Raw genomic sequence first — 25,706 nt, 5'->3', positions numbered from 1 at the left:
GATGAATCAATTCCTTGGGATTGTCGGCCTAAGGGTATGGGCACAAAAAATGCTGTAACGGCCGAAGCTGAACTCTGTATGTTAGGGCTTGATCTGATGTCAGAAAGCCTAGTAGCTCCTGCCACTGAGATAGCACTGGAGCAACACATCGCTAGATCTTCATCCACCTGTCTTGAAGGGCGGAACATCATCCCTTGACTGGTGTCAAACAATGGATCGATGAAGTGGGGTCTCTGGATCGATGTTGTTTCGATTCCACAATGTACAACAGCCATCCTAACTGCCGGAGCAGCAGCATGGTGGTGAATTGCAGTTGGCGAAGAAGTACGAATGAATCCTGTTGTGCCTGGATGGAATCATCAATGTAGCTTCGAAGGTGAAGTAGCACCTAAAGTTGACCTCTGTAAGTGAAGGCTAGTGCTGAGGTAAGGAGACCTAGCAACTCTTGTCACTGATGTAGGGATATCTCTCCTGAGATAGGAACGTTTAAATAGTCAAGCTACCATGGCAGCACTGACCGAGTGCTGAATGTAGTAGAGTCGGGGCATAGAGATTGTCAGTCAATCTACAGGATCGTTCACACTGTGCACGGAGTGATGACGGTCATAAAATCGGTGATCTCAGGAGCATTGGTTCACCAAATGAAGTATTGGTCCGACAGATGGAGTGATAAAGTTAGTAGATTCGACGCATGGAGATCGTCGATCTACCGAAACATTCGTAAAATTGCTGTAATGACGAAGGTAAAAAAGCCCGGCAATGTCAGGGAAGGTTCGTCTGGGAGACGAAGGCAGTAAAATAGGTGCCTGGGGACCATGCGAGCAGAACTGCAGTAACCTCTGAACTGAGGGCTTGGCCTAAAGTTGAAAGCCGAAAGTAACTCTCGGTGAACTGTCTCTCGGCTGGCTGACGAATGCCGACATAATCACTCTTACCGAATGGCACTGTTCATCGTCACTGGCAATAAAAGGCTGGGATTGTTATCCGCTTGTAGGACCTAGACAGATCTGTCAGTGTACTTCATAGTGACTCTAAATATCATAATTCTCCGGTAAACAAGGGTAGTCCGCCATTTGCAAATGGTACCCACAATGCAACAGTGACAAAAATACGGACAACACGGTCTTCAGTGAACCGTGAGAGGCACAACTCCGTAACATCCCAGCAAAGAGATGATAGCTACTTGACAAGACATCAGTACTGGTACCATGCGCAGAAACTTGACCCATCTGTCCAGAAACTAGATTACACCATAACGCTGTTACGAGTAGTTTGTAGTAACAGGACTCAGTGAAGTGACGGAAAAATTCCTGGATAGCAAGCCTGTCTAGTAACACACAGACGAGTGGTTGTGGAGCTGATATCTACGCCGAAGGGTAGATTCCTAAACCAAATCATTCATCAAGGTGAAGATCGGAAGGTAGATAAATCCGGAATGATATGAGCTCTGGTCACGTAGTCTAAGTCTGGGAGATCGGGGATCGTCAGAGCGTCAAGTGCCGGCATAATCTAGATGTCTGCGATACTGACATAGCTACTTCATCTGTTCAATCAGCAGAAAGGGGGTACCAGGTGGGATAAGTCATGTGACTAAAATCTTCTAGCGCCTCACATGCCATAGGGTAATCCGGGAGAGCCAAGTCGAATGGTCATGCTAAGAGCATGCCACTCCGTGATGAGGAATTCGGCATATCACAAATGCCCTGAATATTAACATCGTGTTGAAAGCTGGTAGAGTTTAATTAACAGATGGCATAATTGACCGTATCTGGATGCAAGGTCATGATCCTCGATGAGCATGTAAAAAAACTGTGTTGACAAGTTCCGATCGTCAAGTTGAATGTAGTAAGTAGATCATCTGGTATCTTGCTCAAGATAGCTGTAGATGAGTGAGTGAGTATGGTCATACGCCGGATAGCTGTAGCTGTAACCAAGTGACCATGTGTGTCGACTGAACCAACATTATTGCTGTAACTTAAAGGCGGAATGGTTTGGCAATGCTGGCAGTTCGGTGAATACTGATGGTTCGGCGAACGCTGTTGGATCTGCGATGTGGAACGGTTCGATGACCAGGTTCGGTTAAGTGATCTGGCTCGGCAAGGTAAGATCTGAAACGGTACTGTGATCCGGTTCTGGTGCGGCGACTCAGTTTGACCCAACAAACTAGTTCGGTGATGAGCAGATCGATCTGGTTCAACGACCTCCGGTTGGAGGAAAGTTGAGGTGAGGTGAATTTTGGTTCAGTTGAATGCCAATTAATTAGATGGTTTGTTGACAAATGCTAGTTCGTTGAATGTGCATTCATTCCCTGTCAAGGGAGCAGACTGTTGCTGATTCCAAGCAGTAGTAAATAGCACTCAACATCGCAGCCAGATCTGGGGGAGGAGTAGTTTCCAGCGCAGGAGTCCTGGAATCTGGTACAATCTGAGTAGACTAGAGACACGCGAGGAGGCAGGACCCCCGTCAGAAGTCGTAACATGCTGAGATCTATAATCGGAGCCCCGTTGAGTAGATCTCCTATCTGTAGAACCATATTGATGTCTGGAGGGGGACGAACCGGAAGAAGACGCACATATGGAGACCCGATGAGGAGATCGGGAACAAGGAAGGGAAGTATCATAACGAGAATGATCCCTCGATCTTGAACAATAGGCAGCAGTCGATCATGTAGGAGACCTAGGTTGACGGGTCGAGTGCGTAGAAGAGGAAGTCCCATGCTGATGAGAAGACGAAGTCCGAGGTGACTTCGATCGAAGAACCGATCTCAATGAAGTAGATGAGGCGTTGCTTAGTTGAATGCAAAAGAGTCGAAGAGTGGCGTCTCGGCGGTGAAGTAGACCTACCAGGTCTATCCGGTGAACAAATACGAAGAATAATAGGAGCCTGGTCCAAACGACTCGGTGAAAGCCGTGTCCGTGCTGAGGAGACATGGCTGTAGGATCCAACAGAGTTCGGGGAAATACACAGATGATCCGGAGAAGGGTGTTCCGTTGAATACCGCTTGGAAGAAAGCCGTATCAGCGAAAGTCGGCTCATCACATGCTGTTTCAGTGAAGTCTTCCATTTCGGCGAACGTTGATTCGGTTCGATTAGGTGAAGTCTGTTTAGAAGACGATCGATCCGGAAAATGCCGAAGCATAGACTGGCCTTTCGATGAAGACCGGTTGGGTGAAAGCTGTTTCGTTGAGAGCTGGTCTAATTCTGGGGAAGGTGGACAGTCCGCCAAAAGTCAAGGTGGAGGGGAGCGGACAGGTGAAGCGTGATCCGGCAAACTGTGATTTGATCTGGCAGGCTTCAGTGAACCAGAAGATCGAGGTAGCTGGACGCAAGAAACACTTCTTTTCGCCGAATGGGAAGGAGATGACGAAGTAACCACTGACAGGCGTTGAGGCAAGGTAGACTGGTTCCTCTCGCTACTGGATGAAAGACGAGAGTGAGAACGGCTTCTGCACATGCGTTCTGCACAGTCAGGCGTAGAGATCAGCTGATTCTTGTTCGAAAACAGATAAGCCAGGTTGCCAAGATAACTGGTCTGGAGAACGAGAGACAGAGAGCGTAGTTCGAACGTCATGCTGTGTAGAGGTATCCTGAGGGGTGGTAGTAGTCTCGACAACCACTACCCGGGATGTGGTCGAAGACGAAGGGCTTGGGCTGGAATGTTGAGAGCCCAACAAATGCTGTATGTCTTCCAATAAGAAAGAATCTGACGCCGCTCTCATGAAATCCTCTTCATTCGAGTGAGGGGACTGTGACCGCCGAGCAGACAAAGTAGGACGCTTAAACTTTCCTTTCTTGGAGGGACTGGGTCTGTCAAGTGAAGCGGCATAACGAGCCCTGTCAGCAACACGATGAGCGCAAGCCCGAGTGTAGTCGCCAAACGCCTCGAAAATAAAATCCTTGCATTTATCGCAACAAGAGTCCCAATTACACTGTCCCATACAGTCAACACAATACCCATGTGGAACACTCACGGAGAACACTTTATTGCACCTGGAGGATTTTTCCCTCTTTTTTGGCTGGTCAACTTCCCCATGTTGTAGACTAAGTTGAAAACGTTGAGCAAAGCAAAATACATCCACACTCATGTGCGACAAGAAAGAGAATGATGATTCGGAGATAGTTACGTGGGCAGCTAGTGGTTCATGCCGCATGCTTTGCATGAGAGCTGGGAAGCTGTCTTATAATGAGGGTAGCATGGAGTGCTTGGGCGGATGGACAAGATAGGCCTAGGGAAAAAAAGTTTACATCGTTCCATCGTCGAATCAAGAGAGAGAAGTGCATACCGTGAGATAGGATAAGTTTAAAATATGATACAATACAGCCAGTATAAAGCTAATGAATACCAGGGATCCAGATAAGGGCTGTATTGGCGTATGTACAGCTAAAAGATATGCATGATATGGAAGGAAATAATTCAGGAAAAAAGCAGATACGCACCACAGCAATGGTGTACGGTCTTAGAATCATTTACAGACATATTTATCTGAAAAAGTATTGTTTTATTGTTTATTGAACTGTTTACACAAGACTAGCAATGTTGTGATGCATATATGAAACGAAACACAAGATTACTGATACACCATTAAATTCCATTCAATACTCTAAATGTACTTTTAAGTTTTTCCAGTACTCCTACATTGAAAAAAATAAGGAGTACATACTCCTGATGTTGAAAAATTATCTGGAGCCCTGATTACTAACAGTATTGTTTGGGTTCATATATAAGATATATCTGCAAATAACAAAGGTCAAGTGGGTATTTTTTCAGTGTTTACACAAAAACATACTGTCAATCTGATCTGCCAGATAACATTAGTGTTTAACAAGCCCAGGTCATTCACAGGTGTCAGCAATTCTCAAAGCATAAACTGAAGTGCAATGTTAACTACAACACTAGCAGGATCAGTGCCAAGTTTCTATGTCTATGCTTGCATTCCTCTGTGGTTTGGTGTCTTTTCAGATGGATCAGCCAAAATATTGTTTTATCCATAAATGAAAAAAGTAAGTGTACGGCCGAATACAAACAACTGCTGCAATGATTGTGATATGAGAAGCTACTCACTGGTGCTCTATCTGGTAGTTAAGATGGCCAGTGAACCAGTCATTGAAGGTACTTGGCTCAGCATTACTTGTTGTGGCCAGTTGCAGGTTGACCCAGTCCAGCTGCTTGTCGTGCTCCACCTCGTTGGGTATATGACTCATCTGTGTGACCCACACAAACCAGTGGCTCTCCACCACCCTGTCAACACAGCCACATGTTACCAGTACATGGTACTTGGACAAACAAGCAGTGGTAGGTGTTGCTAACAACTACGTTTTACTTCCTGCTAATTGACCATTACTCATCTTTTGCCATATGTATGGGGTAGTGTTGTCCCAGGCACTTTGATATTACCAAGTGGTTACCAAATATTTAAGCAGAAGTACAAACTGTGATATATGACTTGGTTGATGCTGTACTCTGATGGTGTGGGTCATCGCTTGTCACGCTCAAAATGTCCCCGCGATGGGGTCCTAATCGCGGCAAACATAGACCACAGACAACTAATTAACTTTGGTCCACATTATTCAAAGAATTCACTGTCATATATATTGTGTCTTGTATTGTTTGTTTGTTTTATTGTCGAACTCAGCATTAATCTAGAAGGATATACCCTGATTTTAACTGAGTCTGGACCCGACAATATTGGACATTTTGAGCGTGACAAGCGATGACCCACACCATCAGAGTACAGCATCAACCAAGTCATATATCCCATAATCACTTAGTTGCCTCTTCTATTCTGTCTTTTGTCTTGTATTGTTTGTTTGTTTTATTGTCGAACTCAGCATTAATCTAGAAGGATATACCCTGATTATAACTGAGTCTGGACCCGACAATATTGGACATTTTGAGCGTGACAAGCGATGACCCACACCATCAGAGTACAGCATCAACCAAGTCATATATCCCATAATCACTTAGTTGCCTCTTCTATTCTGTCTTTTGTTCAAACCATTACAATATTTATGGGGCGTATTCTAAACTGGAATTCACCCAGGACAGTCAAATGTTACTGAACACTGGATGCATTATCAGACCATACCTGACCAGCATGTAGAACCAGAAGGCCCCCCAGTGTCCCAGCAGGGGAGAGTACACCAACGACAGTTTCGTGAAGAACAGCGTGGTCCACATCAAGTCCTGCACAACAACATCCATGGTCAGTGAGCACAATCTCCAAGTAAACAACCAGTGAACACAATCTCCAAATTCACTGTCAGTGAACACAACCACCATGACCACAGTCAGTAGACACTATCACCATGTCCCCAGTCCAAGAACACAATACCATGTCCCCAGTCCAAGAACACAATACCATGTCCCCACTCCCAGAACACAATACCATGTCCCCAGTCCCAGAACACAATACACTGTCAGTGAACACAATACCATGTCCCCAGTCAGTGAACACAATACCATGTCCCTGAACACAATCACCACTTCCCCAGTCCCTGAACACAATACCCTGTCCCCAATCCCAGAACACAATACCATGTCCCCAGTCAGCGAACACAATCACCCTGTCCCCAGTCCCTGAACACAATCACAACATCCCCAGTCCCTGAACACAATCACCATGGCCCCAGTCTGTGAACACAATACCATGTTCTCAGTCAGTGAACACAATACCATGTTCTCAGTCAGTGAACACAATACCATGTTCCCTGTCAGTGAACACAATACCATGTCCCTGAACACAATCACCACGTCCACAGTCCCTGAACACAATCACCACGTCCACAGTTCCTGAACACAACACCACTAATTAATAACTTACCGTATATGACCGTCTATAAGATGACCCCATTGATAAGACGACCCCCAAACTTGACCCTTAAAATCAGTGTCAAAATGGTATGTTTCGTGCATAAGTCGATCCCCCGCGATGGGGTCCTAATCGCGGCAAACACAGACCACAGACAACTAATTAACTTTGGTCCACATTATTCAAAGAATTCACTGTCATATATATTGTGTCTACTCACGGTTCGAAACGAAGTGTAGTTGACAGAAAATGCATAATATATTTTGCTTCTCTAAATACCATATTTATTGTAGCAACAAACTGGCTTGCTTATTTTACCCCATTCAACAATCACGAACTGATTACTGCCTCGTTTTCCATTGACTGCTAGTTTACAGTAACATCGGTAAAAATGTGTGAATTTAAATGGCGTCCGTATTTTACCCCATTCCATGTGCTTACCATGTTCATGAGGGTCCGTATAACCTTAGTGTTGATTATATATATTTTACATAAAAACTGTAAATAAAATTACACAATGCTAGGATATATTTCTTTGGGTTAAATAATAGTATTCTGTATTATATTTTACTGACGACTGCGTCAGAATTCATCCCGCTATATTATTGTGTATGTTTGAACTTGTTCGCCGGGAAACGTGTGCACAGCTGATTGCTATTTCCGGCTTTGTGTACGAGACAAATACGCACGGTAATCTTAATCCCTGCAAATAATACAATGCCCAGCAAAAACAACTTATACTAGTAACTTAAAAGGTAAATAATCTTGTCTAGTGATGTTTAATTGCAAATTTGATGTCTCTACTGACAAAGTCGTCTTCTGTTGTTTGTTCACGCGAAGTGATACGATGTTGTTTTTTTACCCCTGGAAAAAAGTTTGACGAAAGCGTAACCCATGGATAAGACGACCCCCTTCTACAGACTGCTTTTTTTGGTCCTCAAAATTCGGCTTATAGACGGTCATATACGGTAATGAAACATTTCCTTAAATGTCGGCGGTTTTATTTTAACCTCTAGAGACCTCGACATGTGAAGGTCACCCAAATATCCAAGTGAAACAGCGATTAAGACCCAGCACAAAACATGAACTAGCTGTTTTTCTGCCTTACACTTGCAAGTTTTGGGATATACATGATATGGCTAAAAGAAATGAAAATTCATTAAAAAATTCCGTTGAATTCAAAATTCATGAAATATTAATTTAAGTCTTGCATTGAAAAAAACCCATCAAATTTCTGGGCATGAAAGCTTACCAAAGCAATAGAGTCTCTCTACAATACACAGTGTGGTCACAATCACCTTGCTTTCTTCTTAATGTAATCAAATATACAACCGTCGCCATATAGCTGTAATATTGCTGAGAGCAGCATAAAACTTAACTCACTCACTTAAATGTACAGTATGTCAACTTACCCACCAGTCTTTTCTTTTAAATACAAAATAAAAGTTTTCCACATGAAAATATATTGGTAATAGAAGAGGGGGACCCACTGAAATATAAACAAAAAAGGTTAGCCAGTACTTCATTTATGTTTGGTTGTTCAAGGCCACAGACAGCTATCACTGTCTTTCAATAAAACAATCTGGACAAGACAATACAATTATCAACATTATAAGCAATGATATACATGGTTTTGCTCAATCAACCAAGACACATAGTCTGAACAGTGCATCTAGCTGCATCTTACAAGAATCATAATGGGGACATTTAGCATATGTTATTAGGTAAAAATACCAACTAGATTGTGATACTTTGCAACAGATAGTACTTATAAATACCCCCTTATCATAAACAAAGTCATATGAGATATACTGACAAAGATTGTTCGGGACTCACACAGAAAGAAGTAGTTATGCTGGAAGTTGTAGGGCATGACCCCCTTCTTCTTCTTCCCCCAGGAGACAGGCAGGTAGTCCCCCAGGAGGAACAGGTAGGTGATCTCAATGTCAGGGTCCTTCTTCAATGTGTTAGGCTTGCAGTGGTGTTGGTTGTGGCGGAAGTTCCACCAATGTGATGAGGCACCCTGCAACATTGATTAGACAAAGGAACATAAATAATACAACAAAATGATGAATCATTGACAATAGGCTTCACCATAGTAAGTTTTAAAACAAAATGATGAATCATTGACAATAGGCTTCACCATAGTGAAACAAATTATAAAATGATTATCACTCCTATAACAACATAATGAGTCTGTGACCTTGAGTCTCACCTTAATGAATCTTATAACTACATGATGAGTCAGTGACCTTGAGTCTCACCTTAATGAATCCTATAACAACATAATGAGTCCGTGACCTTGAGTCTCACCTTAATGAATCTTATAACTATATGATGAGTCAGTGACCTTGAGTCTCACCTTAATGAATCCTATAACTAAATGATGAGTCAGTGGCCTTCAGTCTCACCTTAATGAATCCTATAACTAAATGATGAGTCCGTGACCTTCAGTCTCACCTTAATGAATCCTATAACTAAATGATGAGTCAGTGGCCTTGAGTCTCACCTTAATGAATCCTATAACTATATGATGAGTCAGTGACCTTGAGTCTCACCTTAATGAATCCTATAACTAAATGATGAGTCCGTGGCCTTGAGTCTCACCTTAATGAATCCTATAACTAAATGATGAGTCCGTGACCTTCAGTCTCACCTTAATGAATCCTATAACTAAATGATGAGTCCGTGACCTTCAGTCTCACCTTAATGAATCCTATAACTAAATGATGAGCCCAGTGGTTGAGTTTACTACTGCTGAAGACAGAAAGATGGCCATAGTCATGTTGTGTCCAGCCTGCCTGGGCCTGAAAGAAGACAAACACATATGACTGTAGGGTGTGTCAGGGTGTACATTTATACACGGCAGAGATGGACTGATGGCAATAAGGGTAGTCAGTATTGGGAATAACTGCACGGCCTCTAATCCTGACACATCATCTCATACATACTTCACCTCAAACATTTTCACATAACACAGGTTCGAAACAAGAAGACGTGATCATCAATATCCCCCGCCACAGTGTTCTGTTCCTATTTTGACAACTATTCATTCTTCCTACAAATAGCGATACATAAACTGTTAACACATTGACTGCCACCCGACTATACTCGTAGTATCAATGTCTGGCCGAATTTGCCACTACAAGTTATCTCATAGCTACATGAATGGTATTTTGAAACAAGTTTCATATGTTGGCAAAAAGAGCAGAAGAAGCAATCGTCTCCTGGTGGTAACAAAGAACACCAGGAGATATTTGTTTCTTGTGCCTATTTTGCCAACATGTGAAACTTGTTTCAAAATACCATTTTGCCACTACCAGATACCTTGTAGTGGCAAATTCAACCAGAATTGATACTATGAGCATACTCATGAAAGGCAGTCAACGTGTTATCAAGAAAAGCATGACAAGGGCCATAACAGTAAAGAATCGTAACACGGTTTCCATTTTTAAACTCCATCAAGGCATTCATGTCCTGAAAACACATACCAAATTTGGTTTCCCTATCTATAACAATGTTTGAGAAAATCTGTCCCCATTGGGGATACCGTGCACTAAGTCAACAAACGCAGGACAAGGCCATAACTCTGTAGCAAATTGTAACACGGTTTCCGTTTTCGAACTCCATCAGGAATTCATGTCCTGAAAACACAAATTTCCCTACGGTTTTTGAGAAAATCTGTCCCCATTATCTCAGACAGAGGGAGCTCCTATATCCCCCTCCAACTTTGTGGTGGGGGATAATAATCTAAAAGTTCCCTTTCATGGAAAAAACCTTGGAGACTGAACTAATGAAATCCACTAATAGATAGTATTGTACATAGCTAAAGTGCATGAATACTGCATGATTCAACAGACAGACAACAGCAAACTCATACAAGGCTAAGCAATTAAGTGATTACAAAACAAGACATTATGATGCTATCATCATAAGGCAGACTTAGTATTGCGCCAAATGGATCTCAGAAGCGACATAAATAAAAGTATCATTTACACAATACATCCTTCCATTACCAATTTTAAAAACATTTAAGATTACACAACTCATATTTTCAAAACTGAATCAAAACTTCATATTTTGGCATACCGGTAAATGGTGTCTCCAACAAAACAATATTGCTATATTCCAACAGAAAACATCTTCATTAAAAGGGGTGATCATTGCCTCATCCGCAAACTTGAGTAAATCACCTGTGTGTGTACTTTAGTGGGGTTTACATGGTCTGTCTACTGTGTTCTTGTCTACAGTTCTCAACATAATTCTTGTGACTCGAGATTAAATTACAAAAGTAATTGAAAGTTAAAACCCCAATTACAAAACATAAATGATTGTGTTCACACTATTTCACTCTTCATTTTCAACATGGTATGAGTACCAAAATTCTGACTGTTTTTGTTCTTTGTTTTTCAACTGCACCCTCAGCAATATCCAAGCTCTGTGACAGTGTCCATAAATCTGCAAGCCTGACAATCCAAATCTGTTACTGGCCTTTTGCAAGCATTTGTTGCTGAGCAACATAATAGATACCACAGAGTATCTGATAACACTTTATAGACAGATAATTAACTCTTGTCTGACTGTTTACCTGACATGTAGCATATAACAGCACTGCAACCATATATGGCAGCCAGTCTGTGCCGTAGTAGTACATCGTTGCTGCTGCTGCCACCTCCATGGCAACCAGGCTGAGAAACTGGCATACGAAAAACACCGGGGTTCATCTTCATCCATCCTGAATTCTCCACTGTCTTGCGTAGTTCTCGGAAATCTTTTATCACAGGACTCTAGAAGGCAGAATAGAAAATGACAGAAATGAAAATCAAAAAGGATGTATATAGTAATTGTGCTTATTAACACCAATGAATGATATGTACAAATCCAACAAGGAATTAGTCTGCCTGCATGTTAGAACAAAGATATAACACCCTTCACTGTTTTGGACACTAAATAGACTGTGCATCAATCATTGAAATTTACACACCTTGGGATGATATGGTCTTGATAGATAGCCTTTTATTTTTCATATCAACATCTTGTGACATCATCAGAGGTTGCTTCTGTGATATCGACCTAGGGCGATATGACATGATGGTAAGAATATCCAAAAATGTATAACTAACTGCGGTATTAGCAAATTGCAAGGAGTATTCGAACTATGTTTGATACTATGTTTGAACGCCAGAACACACCCGCGGTGTTGACACGCTGCTGTCACCGCAGGATATGCATGTGAAATTGTTGACGTCTGTTGTAGTGAAATTGACATAACCCTGGCTGCTTCTGCTTTCATGCACATATTCAGATTTGATGTATTTCCAACGAGCAAATATAGTAAAAGCAATCAAATTGTTTTTAGAGAGGTCTAGTCAGTTGTTAACTGTGGTGTGAATGTCAAATAGCAACTAATGCCGCGATTAATATGTAAAAGAACACCCATGCTCCGCTGGGGTGTTCATTTTACATATTAACCTGTTACTACATGTCATATATATATACTACATGTCATATATATATACAGTGTGCAAACAAACAAGTTTTCAACATATAAAGCAAATACTTTTCTAGAAATGATTGAAACGCTCCCCTAATTAACTTCATTACAAAGTTCCTAATGAGGTAAACAGGCATAGCAATCACTGTTCAGTGCTTATTGACAGTCGATCAACCAACAGTGACAGATATCAATGACTAATCTGTAAGCCATTGTAACTCCAAACTAAGGACACTGTCCTACACTTCTAAGCAACAATATGGCCAGTACCAATAAAGGCCACTACCTTCTGTTGTACTCTAATCAGTGGACTATAGATATTCAGCAACTGTGTCATGTTGACTTGGTGGACTGTAGGCTGTTGTTTAACACAGTCACCATTAGTACGGCATTATCACTGTAGCTTGTCAACCAAGCAGGCAAACATGAAAAGTAATAAACACATTACCGGGTTCTGATGACACATAATTAAACACATCTACCACAACCATCACTTCACTTGGCCCAACTTGTACAAGCATAAGATACCTGTGATGTACACTTACCTTGAGTAATTAAGCCATTGTACCCTGTATTTGTTCATGAGCTACCTATTGTATCTGGGATTGGTTCCAAAGCTACCGATTACACCCTGTATTTGTTCATGAGCTATATATTGTATCTGGAATTGGTTCCCAAGCTACCGATTACACCCTGTATTTGTTCATGAGCTACCTATTCCTGCTGGGATTGGTTCCCAAGCTACCCATTACACCCGGTATTTGTTCATGAGCTACCTATTGTATCTGGGATTGGTTCCCAAGCTACCGATTACACCCTGTATTTGTTCATGAGCTATATATTGTATCTGGAATTGGTTCCCAAGCTACCGATTACACCCTGTATTTGTTCATGAGCTACCTATTCCTGCTGGGATTGGTTCCCAAGCTACCCATTACATCATGTATTTGTTCATGAGCTACCTATTGTTTCTGGGATTGGTTCCCAAGCTACCCATTACACCCTGTATTTGTTCATGAGCTTCCTATTGTATCTGGGATTGGTTCCCAAGCTACCGATTGCACCCTGTATTTGTTCATGAGCTACCTATTGTATCTGGGATTGGTTCCCAAGCTACCCATTACACCCTGTATTTGTTCATGAGCTACCTATTGTATCTGGAATTGGTTCCCAAGCTACCCATTACACCCTGTATTTGTTCATGAGCTACCTATTGTATCTGGGATTGGTTCCCAAGCTACCCATTACACCCTGTATTTGTTCATGAGCTACCTACAGTGTCTAATTTACTCTTCAGATAAAGTGGGCCCTGGGCCCATGATTAATTAAAGTTGTGGGACATTTGCCATTGTTGAAGTAAAACCAAGTTCTATGGATAGTCAACTTCACTTGCTTGATAACGGTCACACCGAAACGTCACACCTATTGCAATAAAGAAGTTGACTGTCCATAGAACTTGGTTTTCCTTCATCTATCCAACTTCTAAAATGCCCCTCAAAGAAATTTGCCATTGTTGGTGGGTCATCAGAAAAAACAAGGGAGACAATGCATTCACTCTGCAATTTTAATGACTTTGTAATTCAAATAGCTGTTCAGTTGTATCAATTAAAGTGTTAATTTATACACTGTTGATTTGGCCATAAAAGTTATTATCTTCTAACTCTGTTTTAATTTTGAGTTAGTAAAAATGGAAAACAGTCACAGTCACTTTGGTAATACTGGGCACTAGGTATATTTGTTCACATCTTTTGAAACAATTTTCTCACTGACCGCCATTCATTAAGACTGTCCTCAAAATTGAAATCCTGAATTCTGGAACCTTCAACAGCTATGAGTAGTAGTTCATCAAGTTTCACATCTGAAAGTTGATTTCTCAGTGATGTTTTCACCAAATTTTGGGAACTAAAACCTCTCTCACAGTCTGATGTGTGGATGGGTGCTGTGAGTGCAACTGAAGCAAGAATCAGTAGATTAGGAAAGTCTTGAGAGTGGTAGCTGTGTATCAAACTCCACAGATTCTGCATGTTATCTCTTGGATAACCTGAGTTAACAACTAGCTTCTTCAGTTTCCCCCATTCCACCCGGGCATCAGCAGCATCAATGATTGCTTTCGCATGTACTTCAGTCCCATTAACAACCCGTGATTTATCACTCCCAAAGTGTTCCAATAGCTTCTCTAATTTCAAATTTCCCCACATTTCAAGTTCATCACTGGTGAGAAATGAAACTGGACGTATACCAAGCACACCAAAGGCATATATGGTGCTGTTGTTTGGAAACCTTGTCTCAAGCTTTTTTATTACAGCTTGAATAAAGTTATTTCTGATATTTTCAATGTCATTTCTATCTTTCAGGAGATGATTGGATTGCACTGAGCTTTTCCTGATTCATTAAGTGTCACATCAATTTGAAGCTGATCCATGTAGTTAGGTTTTCTGTGTTCCTTTCACCACAAAGTTCCTTCAGAGATGAAATGGAATTTTCTACTGATACTTGCACAAGACAAATATCAAGATTTCTCTTCTGAAACACTAGTGACTGTTCAGAGAGAATAGACAATACACTCATCAAAAGATAAGTGCAACCAACAAAGTTTTGCTCAGAAATTTTCTTTGCAAATCCCTGACCCTTTGCATCCTTCTGATTGATGAAAAATGTCATTAGGGGATCTAAACACATGTACACAGTTTCAACTGCTTTATAGATTGCCAACCATTGTACAGAATGAACTTCTGTCGTTCTAAGTGTAGGCTCTTCCAAAACAATCTGTATCTCTCTCAAGGACTCATTTCTGTTGGCAGAATGCTTGACATAATAAAACATGGAGGTTAATGTCTCACTATAGTCCTTCACTGCTGGACTATTTTCTGCAGGTTGAGAAGAAACCAATGCTAGATGGTGCGCTATGCAATGGTAATTTACCATCATGGGATTTTTGTTCAACAACTGTCCAGTAACTCCTTTCCCCAAACCTGTCATGACAGATGCCCCGTCACTTCCAAAACCCATACATTTAACTATGGGTACATTCTTTTCATCAAGGATATTTGTAAGTGTCTCTGCTATTGCAGATCCTGTTCCCTGTTGAAGTTTGGCATTAGTTATGAAATGTGTAGATGCTGTAAATGTCTCTGGCTCAATCACGGTTGCAAACACTGTTAACTTTTTGTGAACGGTGATGTCCGTACTTTCATCAGTCAATATGCTTACAATCGGGGAATGGAAGAGCATATCGTCCAAGTCTCTCCTCGTAACCAATGCCAGCGCCGACACCATTTCGTTAACTGTTGGAATGCTGATGTATGTTGTATATCCTGACCCACAGCCTTCCCCAAACTTTAAATTCTCAATGAAAGGACAACACAGTTCTTTCAAAAGATTCATCAAACTGGGATACTTTTGCATGGGCAAGGCTTCCTTTACCATCCAAACATACATTGAATTGCTGCCTTTTCTTTTTCACTATGCACATTTTTCACTGCCATTTTCATTTGTGCCTTCAACAATTCAGGTTGCACGGCAAGTTTATGGTCGGCACTATCAGCGTGTCTCTTAAGCGTGGAAGTACGGAAATTTTCAGTTCCATCAGTGAAAACATTATGTTTTCCATTTTTCAGACAAATTGCACAAGTTATTTTGTATTTACACTCATTATACAGAACCCACGGATACAAACCTTGCTATTTCGTTTGGAACGAACGGATCGATGTTTTGCTCTCAGTCTCAGTTTCAGCATCGGTCGGCGTGTCATTGGCTATTGATGGTTCCGTTTCAATTACTGAATTAGAACTGTCATCACTTGACTTCGCAACGGTTTCAGCATTTTCTCTATCAGTTTTTGTTCTTTTTGTTTCAAAAAACGAATGTATTCGAGCCTGCCGCTTCACAGCAGCAGACGACTTTTCACCCGACATTTTGTTTCGATAACTGCACACTGTCTTTTCAACTTCAGTTACAGCCCTTTGATATAGACCTAGGAACTACACCAGTAAAGGGCGTAACTCTTAATGTATAACGAAACAGCATGACTTCAATAAGCTACGTATTCTAAGCTCCATGCATTGAAAGCATGCACAGCACTGCGGGGAATATGAATGCCGATTGATCGCTCGAAATTGTGAAAATAAGTTGTACATATTAAGGAGTTTGGAGAGGTATGATTTTACATAATTGATACGAGGCAAATTATTTTTATAGTGCGTCAATCAGACCCACCAGGTTAAGGAATAGTGCGTCATTTTTAACTATCATGAGCCAATGGCGCAACAGGGCGGTCTGATTTAGACTCTGTACCTATTATATCTGGGCTTGGTTCCCAAGCTACCGATTACACCCTGTATTTGTTCATGAGCTACCTATTATATCTGGGCTTGGTTCCCAAGCTACCCATTACACCCTGTATTTGTTCATGAGCTACCTATTATATCTGGGCTTGGTTCCCAAGCTACCGATTACACCCTGTATTTGTTCATGAGCTATATATTGTATCTGGAATTGGTTCCCAAGCTACCGACTACACCCTGTATTTGTTCATGAGCTACCTATTGTATCTGGGATTGGTTCCCAAGCTACTGATTACACCCTGTATTTGTTCATGAGCTACCTATTGTATCTGGGATTGGTTCCCAAGCTACCGATTACACCCTGTATTTGTTCATGAGCTACCTATTATATCTGGGCTTGGTTCCCAAGCTACCGATTACACCCTGTATTTGTTCATGAGCTACCTATTATATCTGGGCTTGGTTCCCAAGCTACCCATTACACCCTGTATTTGTTCATGAGCTACCTATTATATCTGGGCTTGGTTCCCAAGCTACCGATTACACCCTGTATTTGTTCATGAGCTACCTATTGTATCTGGGATTGGTTCCCAAGCTACCCATTACACCCTGTATTTGTTCATGAGCTACCTATCGTATCTGGAATTGGTTCCCAAGCTACCGATAACACCCTGTATTTGTTCATGAGCTATATATTGTATCTGGGATTGGTTTCCAAGCTACTGATTACACCCTGTATTTGTTCATGAGCTACCTATTGTATCTGGAATTGGTTCCCAAGCTACCGATTACACCCTATATTTGTTCATGAGCTACCTATTGTATCTGGAATTGGTTCCTAAGCTACCGATTACACCCTGTATTTGTTCATGAGCTACCTATTGTATCTGGAATTGGTTCCCAAGCTACCGATTACACCCTGTATTTGTTCATGAGCTACCTATTGTATCTGGAATTGGTTCCCAAGCTACCGATTACACCCTGTATTTGTTCATGAGACCTAGTACTATATATATATATATATTACAGGCAATCTGTAAAACCAGACATTTGGTCGAATTACTAAAAGGATCAGTCATTTGGGCAAATGACTAAAAAATTAGAGTTTCTAGTTAAACTGACTGCAGAACAGTATTAGTTAATCCATCAAATGCAAGGTATTTGTTGTGAATGTTGTCTCAACAAAGGGGTTTCTCTTAAACAAACACTCTGTACTGATATATAATACGTAGCTCATTATATAATAGGTAACTCATGAACCACATGTGTCACTTCAGGGATGCAGCCAGAGACTACTTGAATACTGACATAGTGAACTCACTGGTTTGTATTCTTTGACGACTCCAATCTGCAAGGCCTTCATATACTTCTCCACAGATTCCTTGTCTTTGTGAAAGGCCACCCAGGCATCCTGTCAAGTCAAATCAATAAATACACTTATCACAATGTTAATGCAAATAGAATCTCATGGATTATAACAATAAACAATCAATGGTTGCACAATTAATTATTAATTAAGATCTGACTTTCACCTTGAGTTCATTGGAACATGACACATCTTATAGCGAGGGTCCAACTGTATCACTGTCAGACCTTATAACAACCCAAAACAGGTCCTTGAGATTGGCACGAGTGAAAGGCAAACAAAGATTTATCAGAAAAAGTAAATCTGAGGTTTGTTGATTTAGTGCTAAGGCAAGGTAAGATAAGATAAGATAATGAGAATTCCAGGTACATATTCTCAAATTACCTACAATTCAAACATCACCTCTACCAAAACGGTCATTTTGTTCTCAATTTCTCAAGTTATGACGAGATATCACAAGATCAAAGAAACCAACTTGTCTTGAAGAACCTTTGGTATGGCTTATGCTAAATGCTTCATTCTTGATTGAAAATGAAATGAAGAACAGTTCTGAACGTTATAAGTTGTTTACTGGTCACGAGAGGGACATGGGTTGATGTACTCTCTATGTAAACAAACATAGAGGGTGCATCAACCCGTGGGCCCCGAGGGACCAGTGAACAACGTATTTATCTTACCGAACACCTCAATATCATTTTTTGAACTGTTTGAAGCACGGGTATCGGATCATAATAAGGAGTACCAGAGTTAGGCAATTAGCCAATAATAGATTTTCAGATGACATTGAATCTAGCAGATGACAAGAAAAAAGAATTTGGAGCAATCTCCCTTCCAATGATTTGCATTCGCAAAACATCGGCAATTTTCGTACATCATAAGTGACTCAATTATTCAAGATAAAGAAGTACTAACACAAAGTACCAAATGAATTCCCACAGTTCGGCATTCCCAGCAAGTAACATAGAAAATGTTACTCGCTTGTAAGCAAGGTACACTGAAAATAATAGAAGAGCGCTCAGGCAATCAGAAAACGACATTTATGTGTGAGGTAAAAATACTGACTGCCATTTTGGTCAAATGTAACACGTTATATTTGGGATTACTCTTTCTCAGTAAAGTCCAGATTCTAGTACTTTTGTTAGGTTGAATCCCATCAGGGCTTCAAACCCACACTCTCAGAGTCAGGCACCTAATTGCAATTCACACAAAGACTCTGAGGGTATGGGTTGGAATCCAGGATTGTTAGATTTCAGCCATGGAAGTTGTGCCAGCCTTCCTTCAGAAGGTGGGGTATTTCTCTCTGTGACCACAGTGCCTTTCATAAGTCCAATTTTCAACAAGCAAGAGGCAGAAAGTGTAGTTCCCAAGGAAACATCGGACAATGTCAGCTGATGTAAAGATTAGGCATCAGATGATCAGCAACTGCATCCACTGGCTAAGAAAAGCAAGACATGCCTTTGGGTCTCTTGCTGCAGGAGTAAGCACTGAGCTACATTCTTCTAAAGGTTGCAATACATGCACAGACAGACATAGACTCTAACTCAGACATTACTGAAGAAGATAAAGTGTGCCACAAATACTACTTATTTAAATCTGTACAGGTCAAGAATTGAATGTCAGTAACATTTGTTTTGTGGTCCACTGTACACACATCCAACAAGTCAACACTGGGTCCATTGGCAGTGCTTGTGGGCCTGCACAACAGCTTGTTAGAAACTGGATTCTGATTTCCATGTCATGGCGAAGAAGGTGTAATGACCAGTGAGCAGTGAATCAATAATGAGAGGTGTACATATATTCAGTCTGGACAGATACTCATACTTAGTCAGTTATACTTTATGAGGAATAATAATCATGATAATAAGAAGTAAAATTTTTTACAATTTGTGTAAACACAGGTTTATCATGGTCATACTCACAGGGACTTGTAACGCAAACTACTTGCATAAATCATTAAATGTACTTATTTAAATAATATAGTTCATATTATATTTTAGCATTATATATCCTTTTTATAGTTCTAAGATCCTGTTGTTAGTGGCAATAAATGATGTGTAACATGCCCTGTCCATTAGATAGTAATAATAATGCTAATATTCTTGCGCCTAGAATCCAACACAATGCTGCTCTCTGGCATTACATTATTACCCTGACGGAATTGTACTTTCAAAGCCGCTACTAAGCATTTTGCGCGACCGTATTGGTCCGTACATCCGCTTCTCAGGTACCCATTTTGAACAGCTGGGTGGACTGAGTGTAATGTGACAAATTTTGGTTTCTCCACCGGGATTCGAAACCGGGCCTTTGGCGTGAGAGGCCAGCATGCTAACCACTACACCACCATGCTCCACAAACAGTTCTATGAATAGCCAGTGACAATATATAGCTTGATGCCAGGTTTTTGTGTAACATGCCCTGTCCATTAGACAGTGCTATAAATAGCCAGTGACAATATATAGCTTGATGCCAGGTTTTTGTGTAACATGCCCTGTCCATTAGATAGTGCTATGAATAGCCAGTGACAATATATAGCTTGATGCCAGGTTTTTGTGTAACATGCCCTGTCCATTAGATAGTGCTATGAATAGCCAGTGACAATATATAGCTTGATGCCAGGTTTTTGTGTAACATGCCCTGTCCATTAGATAGTGCTATGAATAGCCAGTGACAATATATGGCTTGATGTCAGGTTTTTGTGTAACATGCCCTGTCCATTAGATAGTGCTATGAATAGCCAGTGACAACATATAGCTTGATGCCAGGTTTTTGTGTAACATGCCCTGTCCATTAGTTAAATTACATTTGTCACGTCATTCCATTGTCTGTTCGCTCCATTACTTTTCAGGAATGGAGTGATGTGTACCAGTTTCAAAATAAAACCTTCATTTTGTCATTTTGACATTTAATTTTGATAACAGCAATATTCCCAATGCTTCGAATGTAATTTAAGTAGGGTAATAACCTCGTAACTCTCCATTCCTTAAAAATAATGTGCCTCGGCCCCAGAGGGGCCTCGGCTCCATTATTTTTAAGGAATGGAGAGCATTACCCTCCACATAATAGATAGTGCTGTGAATAGCCAGTGACAATATATAGCTTGATGCCAGGTTTTTGTGTAACATGCCCTGTCCATTAGATAGTGATATGAATAGCCAGTGACAATATATAGCTTGATGCCAGATTTTTGTGTAACATGCCCTGTCCATTAGATAATAGATAGTGCTGTGAATAGCCAGTGACAATATATAGCTTGATGCCAGGTTTTTGTGTAACATGCCCTGTCCATTAGATAATAGATAGTGCTGTGAATAGCCAGTGACAATATATAGCTTGATGCCAGGTTTTTGTGTAACATGCCCTGTCCATTAGATAATAGATAGTCCTGTGAATAGCCAGTGACAATATATAGCTTGATGCCAGGTTTTTGTGTAACATGCCCTGTCCATTAGATAATAAATAGTGCTATGAATAGCCAGTGACAATACATAGCTTAATGCCAGATTTTTGTGTTGCAAGGCTAGGTTGCCAACACTGGTAATGGTATTGCAGTAATTGATTTTGCAGGTTAATGGATAGCTAAGCCTAAAGATTAAGACATGTTATATTTATGTGTAGAAAAATTGCACTAATATCCGCATTTAAATCCCACTTAGGTAAACACGACTACACATGTCCACAATAAATTCTCACAAAACTGGTTGCTTGCCATAATGGCATGTCACCAACAGCATGAGAAGTTGTGTTGCTGAAATCTACAGGTGCTACATGAACTAATGGTCAATAAAAGTGAGATACCGGCAAGCTTCAGGTATTACGTAGTTCGAGAACTCACCGTTGCATCTTCGCCTGCATAATGGCTGATCACTTTAGCACCACCAGGGTGTTTCTTGGCCCATGTTGTTATGTCGTAAATATTTCCGTTAATAATCAACCATTTGTCATCCACCTTGTTGTGGCTTGTTACTTCCTCAACACTGAAAACACCCAGTTTCCTGGTGCCGTTCTCTGCCTTCCCACCTCTTCCCATCTCGTCACAATATTTTGTCTGGTCTTGTGGCTGCTATTCTGAATTAGTGCTCACAAAACCTCATTTTTGCTGTTCAACGGGGTAGAGAAAAAACACGCACCGCTCACATAAGCTCCTGCCCCCTGCCGTTTCCGTTAATGTCAAGGTCGATGATCGTATACTCCTCCAACTAGTTCAATGAAGATAAATTATCGTCCTTCAAACTGATTTTACTTGCAATTAGTAACGGGTACTTTGGCAGACTGGAAATAGAAAGTTCATCTTACTATCCTGTGATAGCATTAGGCTATGTCAAATTGTCTGTATATTTGCTCCCAACAATTACTTTAGAGGTATTTCATTCAACCAACATGCGTAAGCTTGCCAGTAGTATCCCTGCGCACCGGCTGTTTATGGGTGTCCATAGTGATAGATACCGGTTGGAAACGGTTCATTTACTGTTTGCGTTCACAACGCTTACCTTACGTAAACATTGTTTTATCGGACATTTTCATCAAATCTGCCTGAGATTGTGCCACTTGAATGGGCGTTATATGCCGTTAAGAAGTCAAAATGAAATCCGAATTAAAACAGTACAAAGCGAGCCCACTGTGTGTTTTATGTAACATTTTGTATTAAAAGAGTTCTAAAGTACTCACGGAACGTGAAATAAAATGGTTTTGGGCGTTTATATATTTGTTTATTACTTAATTAAAATAGGTGATTTTAACAAATATTAAAATAACTATGTATTTCCCAACTAGATCTAGGCCTTTCAATTTGGCCCCAAATCATCATCCAAAATGCCATTTTCCAGGTAAAAATAACAAACATTTGCATATTATCAACAAATTTAGAAACATGTTATGACTTACGTCACAATCAACAATGAGTGCACGCGGTAACAACTACCTGCAGCACTGTTTAGACGGGAAGATGCATTTGCACGTGCGTTGTCATAGCGATTGTGCAATTGACAATCAAAGCTATGATTGAACTCGTGAAAAAGTAAACTTTCAACAAGAGTACATGCATGTAAATGTGCTGAGAAAATCCCTAAATCAATTATTTTGTATATCAATTAGGATCAAAGAAATAAAGGATGAATAGCATATAACGTTTTTCATAAAATATATTATTTACGCGAACCTATGGAGAGTACATCTCATTTGCATACAATAGCTTACATCAGAAACGTGCATTTTGACTTTGATGAAATTTCAAAATGACACGATTTGCTCTCCTGAAAACTCATCTATTTCGGATGATTTTACAAAAAGTGTTAAAACAAAAGTTGGGGAAAAACGATAGTCGTAGAATATCATACCATATTATTTCTATTTCCGTGAGTACTTTAGTACTTCGTAGTCTGTGTAAAACAGACACTGTTCAGATAAAACCATCCTATATTGTTGGATACACATTAACTGTGAGTCGAAGTCGAAGGATGCGTGGTTACATTTGTTGTTTTACGGGAACGAAGGTCCAGTATATGCAGATCTATCTATCAATGACTTTCTCTCTCTGACAGTTACACAGGTTTGGAAACGAGATATTCTTGAATACATTTTGAGCCATATAACAAATTAGACTACATATAGTTTTAGCAATGAACACAAATAAATACTTACATCTGCTCTGTGGTTGTAATATTGTTAATATAAATGTTATACTAGGTTATAATGACTATGTCAAATGTAAAGCCAGGTTATAAATAAAGCACCCGCTACTAGTCACGTACAGCATAAACAGTGCATGTGCTATAAGTCACGTATAAATATAAAGAACGAGTGTGCTTCAAGTCACGTGCGTCATGAAAATATCAACAGAACATATACACCTGTACTGACGGATATGTTTAGTATATGTAACAGTACTGGTGAACAAGAACTGCCTTATTGTCAAGTTCCGCCCTTTTGTTAGTCATACTTTTATAACAAGTTTGTCCCATGAGGTACGTGAGGTATCTCAGTAACCACTGAACGCGGCAAGTCGGGACACTCAGCAATGTACGTACCTCACCTGTCTACACCCGTGGGTGTAGGGCTGTAACCCAGTGGTAAAGCGTTTTCTACCTCACCTGTCTACACCCGTGGGTGTAGGGCTGTAACCCAGTGGTAAAGCGTTTTCTACCTCACCTGTCTACCCGTGGGTGTAGGGCTGTAACCCAGTGGTAAAGCGTTTTCTACCTCACCTGTCTACCCGTGGGTGTAGGGCTGTAACCCAGTGGTAAAGCGTTTTCTACCTCACCTGTCTACCCGTGGGTGTAGGGCTGTAACCCAGTGGTAAAGCGTTTTCTACCTCACCTGTCTACTACACCCGTGGGTGTAGGGCTGTAACCCAGTGGTAAAGCGTTTTCTACCTCACCTGTCTACCCGTGGGTGTAGGGCTGTAACCCAGTGGTAAAGCGTTTTCTACCTCACCTGTCTACTACACCCGTGGGTGTAGAGCTGTAACCCAGTGGTAAAGCGTTTTCTACCTCACCTGTCTACTACACCCGTGGGTGTAGGGCTGTAACCCAGTGGTAAAGCGTTTTCTACCTCACCTGTCTACCCGTGGGTGTAGGGCTGTAACCCAGTGGTAAAGCGTTTTCTACCTCACCTGTCACCTGTCTGTAACCCAGTGGTAAAGCGTTTTCACCTCACCCCCGTGGGTGTAGGGCTGTAACCCAGCTGCGTTTTCACCACCCTACCCGTGGGTGTAGGGCTGTAACCCAGCGGTAAAGCGTTTTCTACCTCACCTGTCTACTACACCCGTGGGTGTAGGGCTGTAACCCAGTGGTAAAGCGTTTTCTACCCGTGGGTGTAGGGCTGTAACCCAGTGGTAAAGCGTGTACTACACCCGTGGGTGTAGGCTGTAACCCAGTGGTAAAGCGTTTTCACTCACCTGTCTACTACACCCGTGGGTGTAGGGCTGTAACCCAGTGGTAAAGCGTTTTCACCTCACCTGTCTACCCGTGGGTGTAGGGCTGTAACCCAGTGGTAAAGCGTTTTCTACCTCACCTGTCTACACCCGTGGGTGTAGGGCTGTAACCCAGTGGTAAAGCGTTTTCTACCTCACCTGTCTACCCGTGGGTGTAGAGCTGTAACCCAGTGGTAAAGCGTTTTCTACCTCACCTACCTACAACACCCGTGGGTGTAGAGCTGTAACCCAGTGGTAAAGCGTTTTCTACCTCACCTGTCTACTACACCCGTGGGTGTAGGGCTGTATGTAACCCAGTGGTAAAGCGTTTTCTACCTCACCTGTCTACTACACCCGTGGGCGTAGGGCTGTAACCCAGTGGTAAAGCGTTTTCAACCTCACCTGTCTACTACACCCGTGGGTGTAGGGCTGTAACCCAGTGGTAAAGCGTTTTCTACCTCACCTGTCTACTACACCCGTGGGTGTAGGGCTGTAACCCAGTGGTAAAGCGTTTTCTCGGCTCGCTGAAGACATGAGCTCGGTTCCCCGTATTGGTACAATAATTCACAATGATATCGACTGATTATTGTTAAATGCCGCCCCAGCTCATCCCCACTCATTGTACCACAGTTGCACGTCATCTGCGATACAGTATAATCATATTCCGAAATGATGGGAGCTCACATAGAAACCTACTGACTAAGAAGTAAGACTGGTTTGTTGAGTTTAATGTGTGATCAGTAAATCATGATCTCACAGGTACTGTTTTTCCCTGTATATAACATCTGACTTTTTTATTTTAAACACTGATTATGATGCCTTCTAACTCTCATGGATAAGATGTAGG

At 41.2% G+C, this 25,706-nt stretch overlaps 1 protein-coding gene across 1 annotated transcript in view; it reads right to left on the bottom strand.

Annotated features, from left to right (window-relative positions):
- The window catches only part of LOC124253964 (fatty acid desaturase 2-like), a 30,568-nt gene extending 8,350 nt beyond the window's left edge, over window positions 1–22,218 (bottom strand). The window contains 9 exon segments of the mRNA XM_046687812.1: window positions 5,063–5,239; window positions 6,087–6,184; window positions 8,222–8,298; window positions 8,646–8,832; window positions 9,515–9,616; window positions 11,398–11,526; window positions 11,528–11,596; window positions 17,908–17,997; window positions 21,785–22,218. Of these exon segments, the coding sequence (XP_046543768.1) occupies window positions 5,063–5,239; window positions 6,087–6,184; window positions 8,222–8,298; window positions 8,646–8,832; window positions 9,515–9,616; window positions 11,398–11,526; window positions 11,528–11,596; window positions 17,908–17,997; window positions 21,785–21,979 (1,124 nt within the window). The 5' untranslated portion in view covers window positions 21,980–22,218.
- Between the last annotated feature and the right edge of the window lie 3,488 nt (window positions 22,219–25,706).

Source organism: Haliotis rubra, unplaced genomic scaffold (genome assembly GCF_003918875.1).
Source record: "Haliotis rubra isolate DU_JTF1 unplaced genomic scaffold, ASM391887v1 Scf56, whole genome shotgun sequence".
Lineage (NCBI taxonomy): Eukaryota > Metazoa > Mollusca > Gastropoda > Lepetellida > Haliotidae > Haliotis > Haliotis rubra.
Note: the sequence above shows the minus strand (reverse complement) of the source record. Positions and strands in the feature narration are given on the sequence as shown.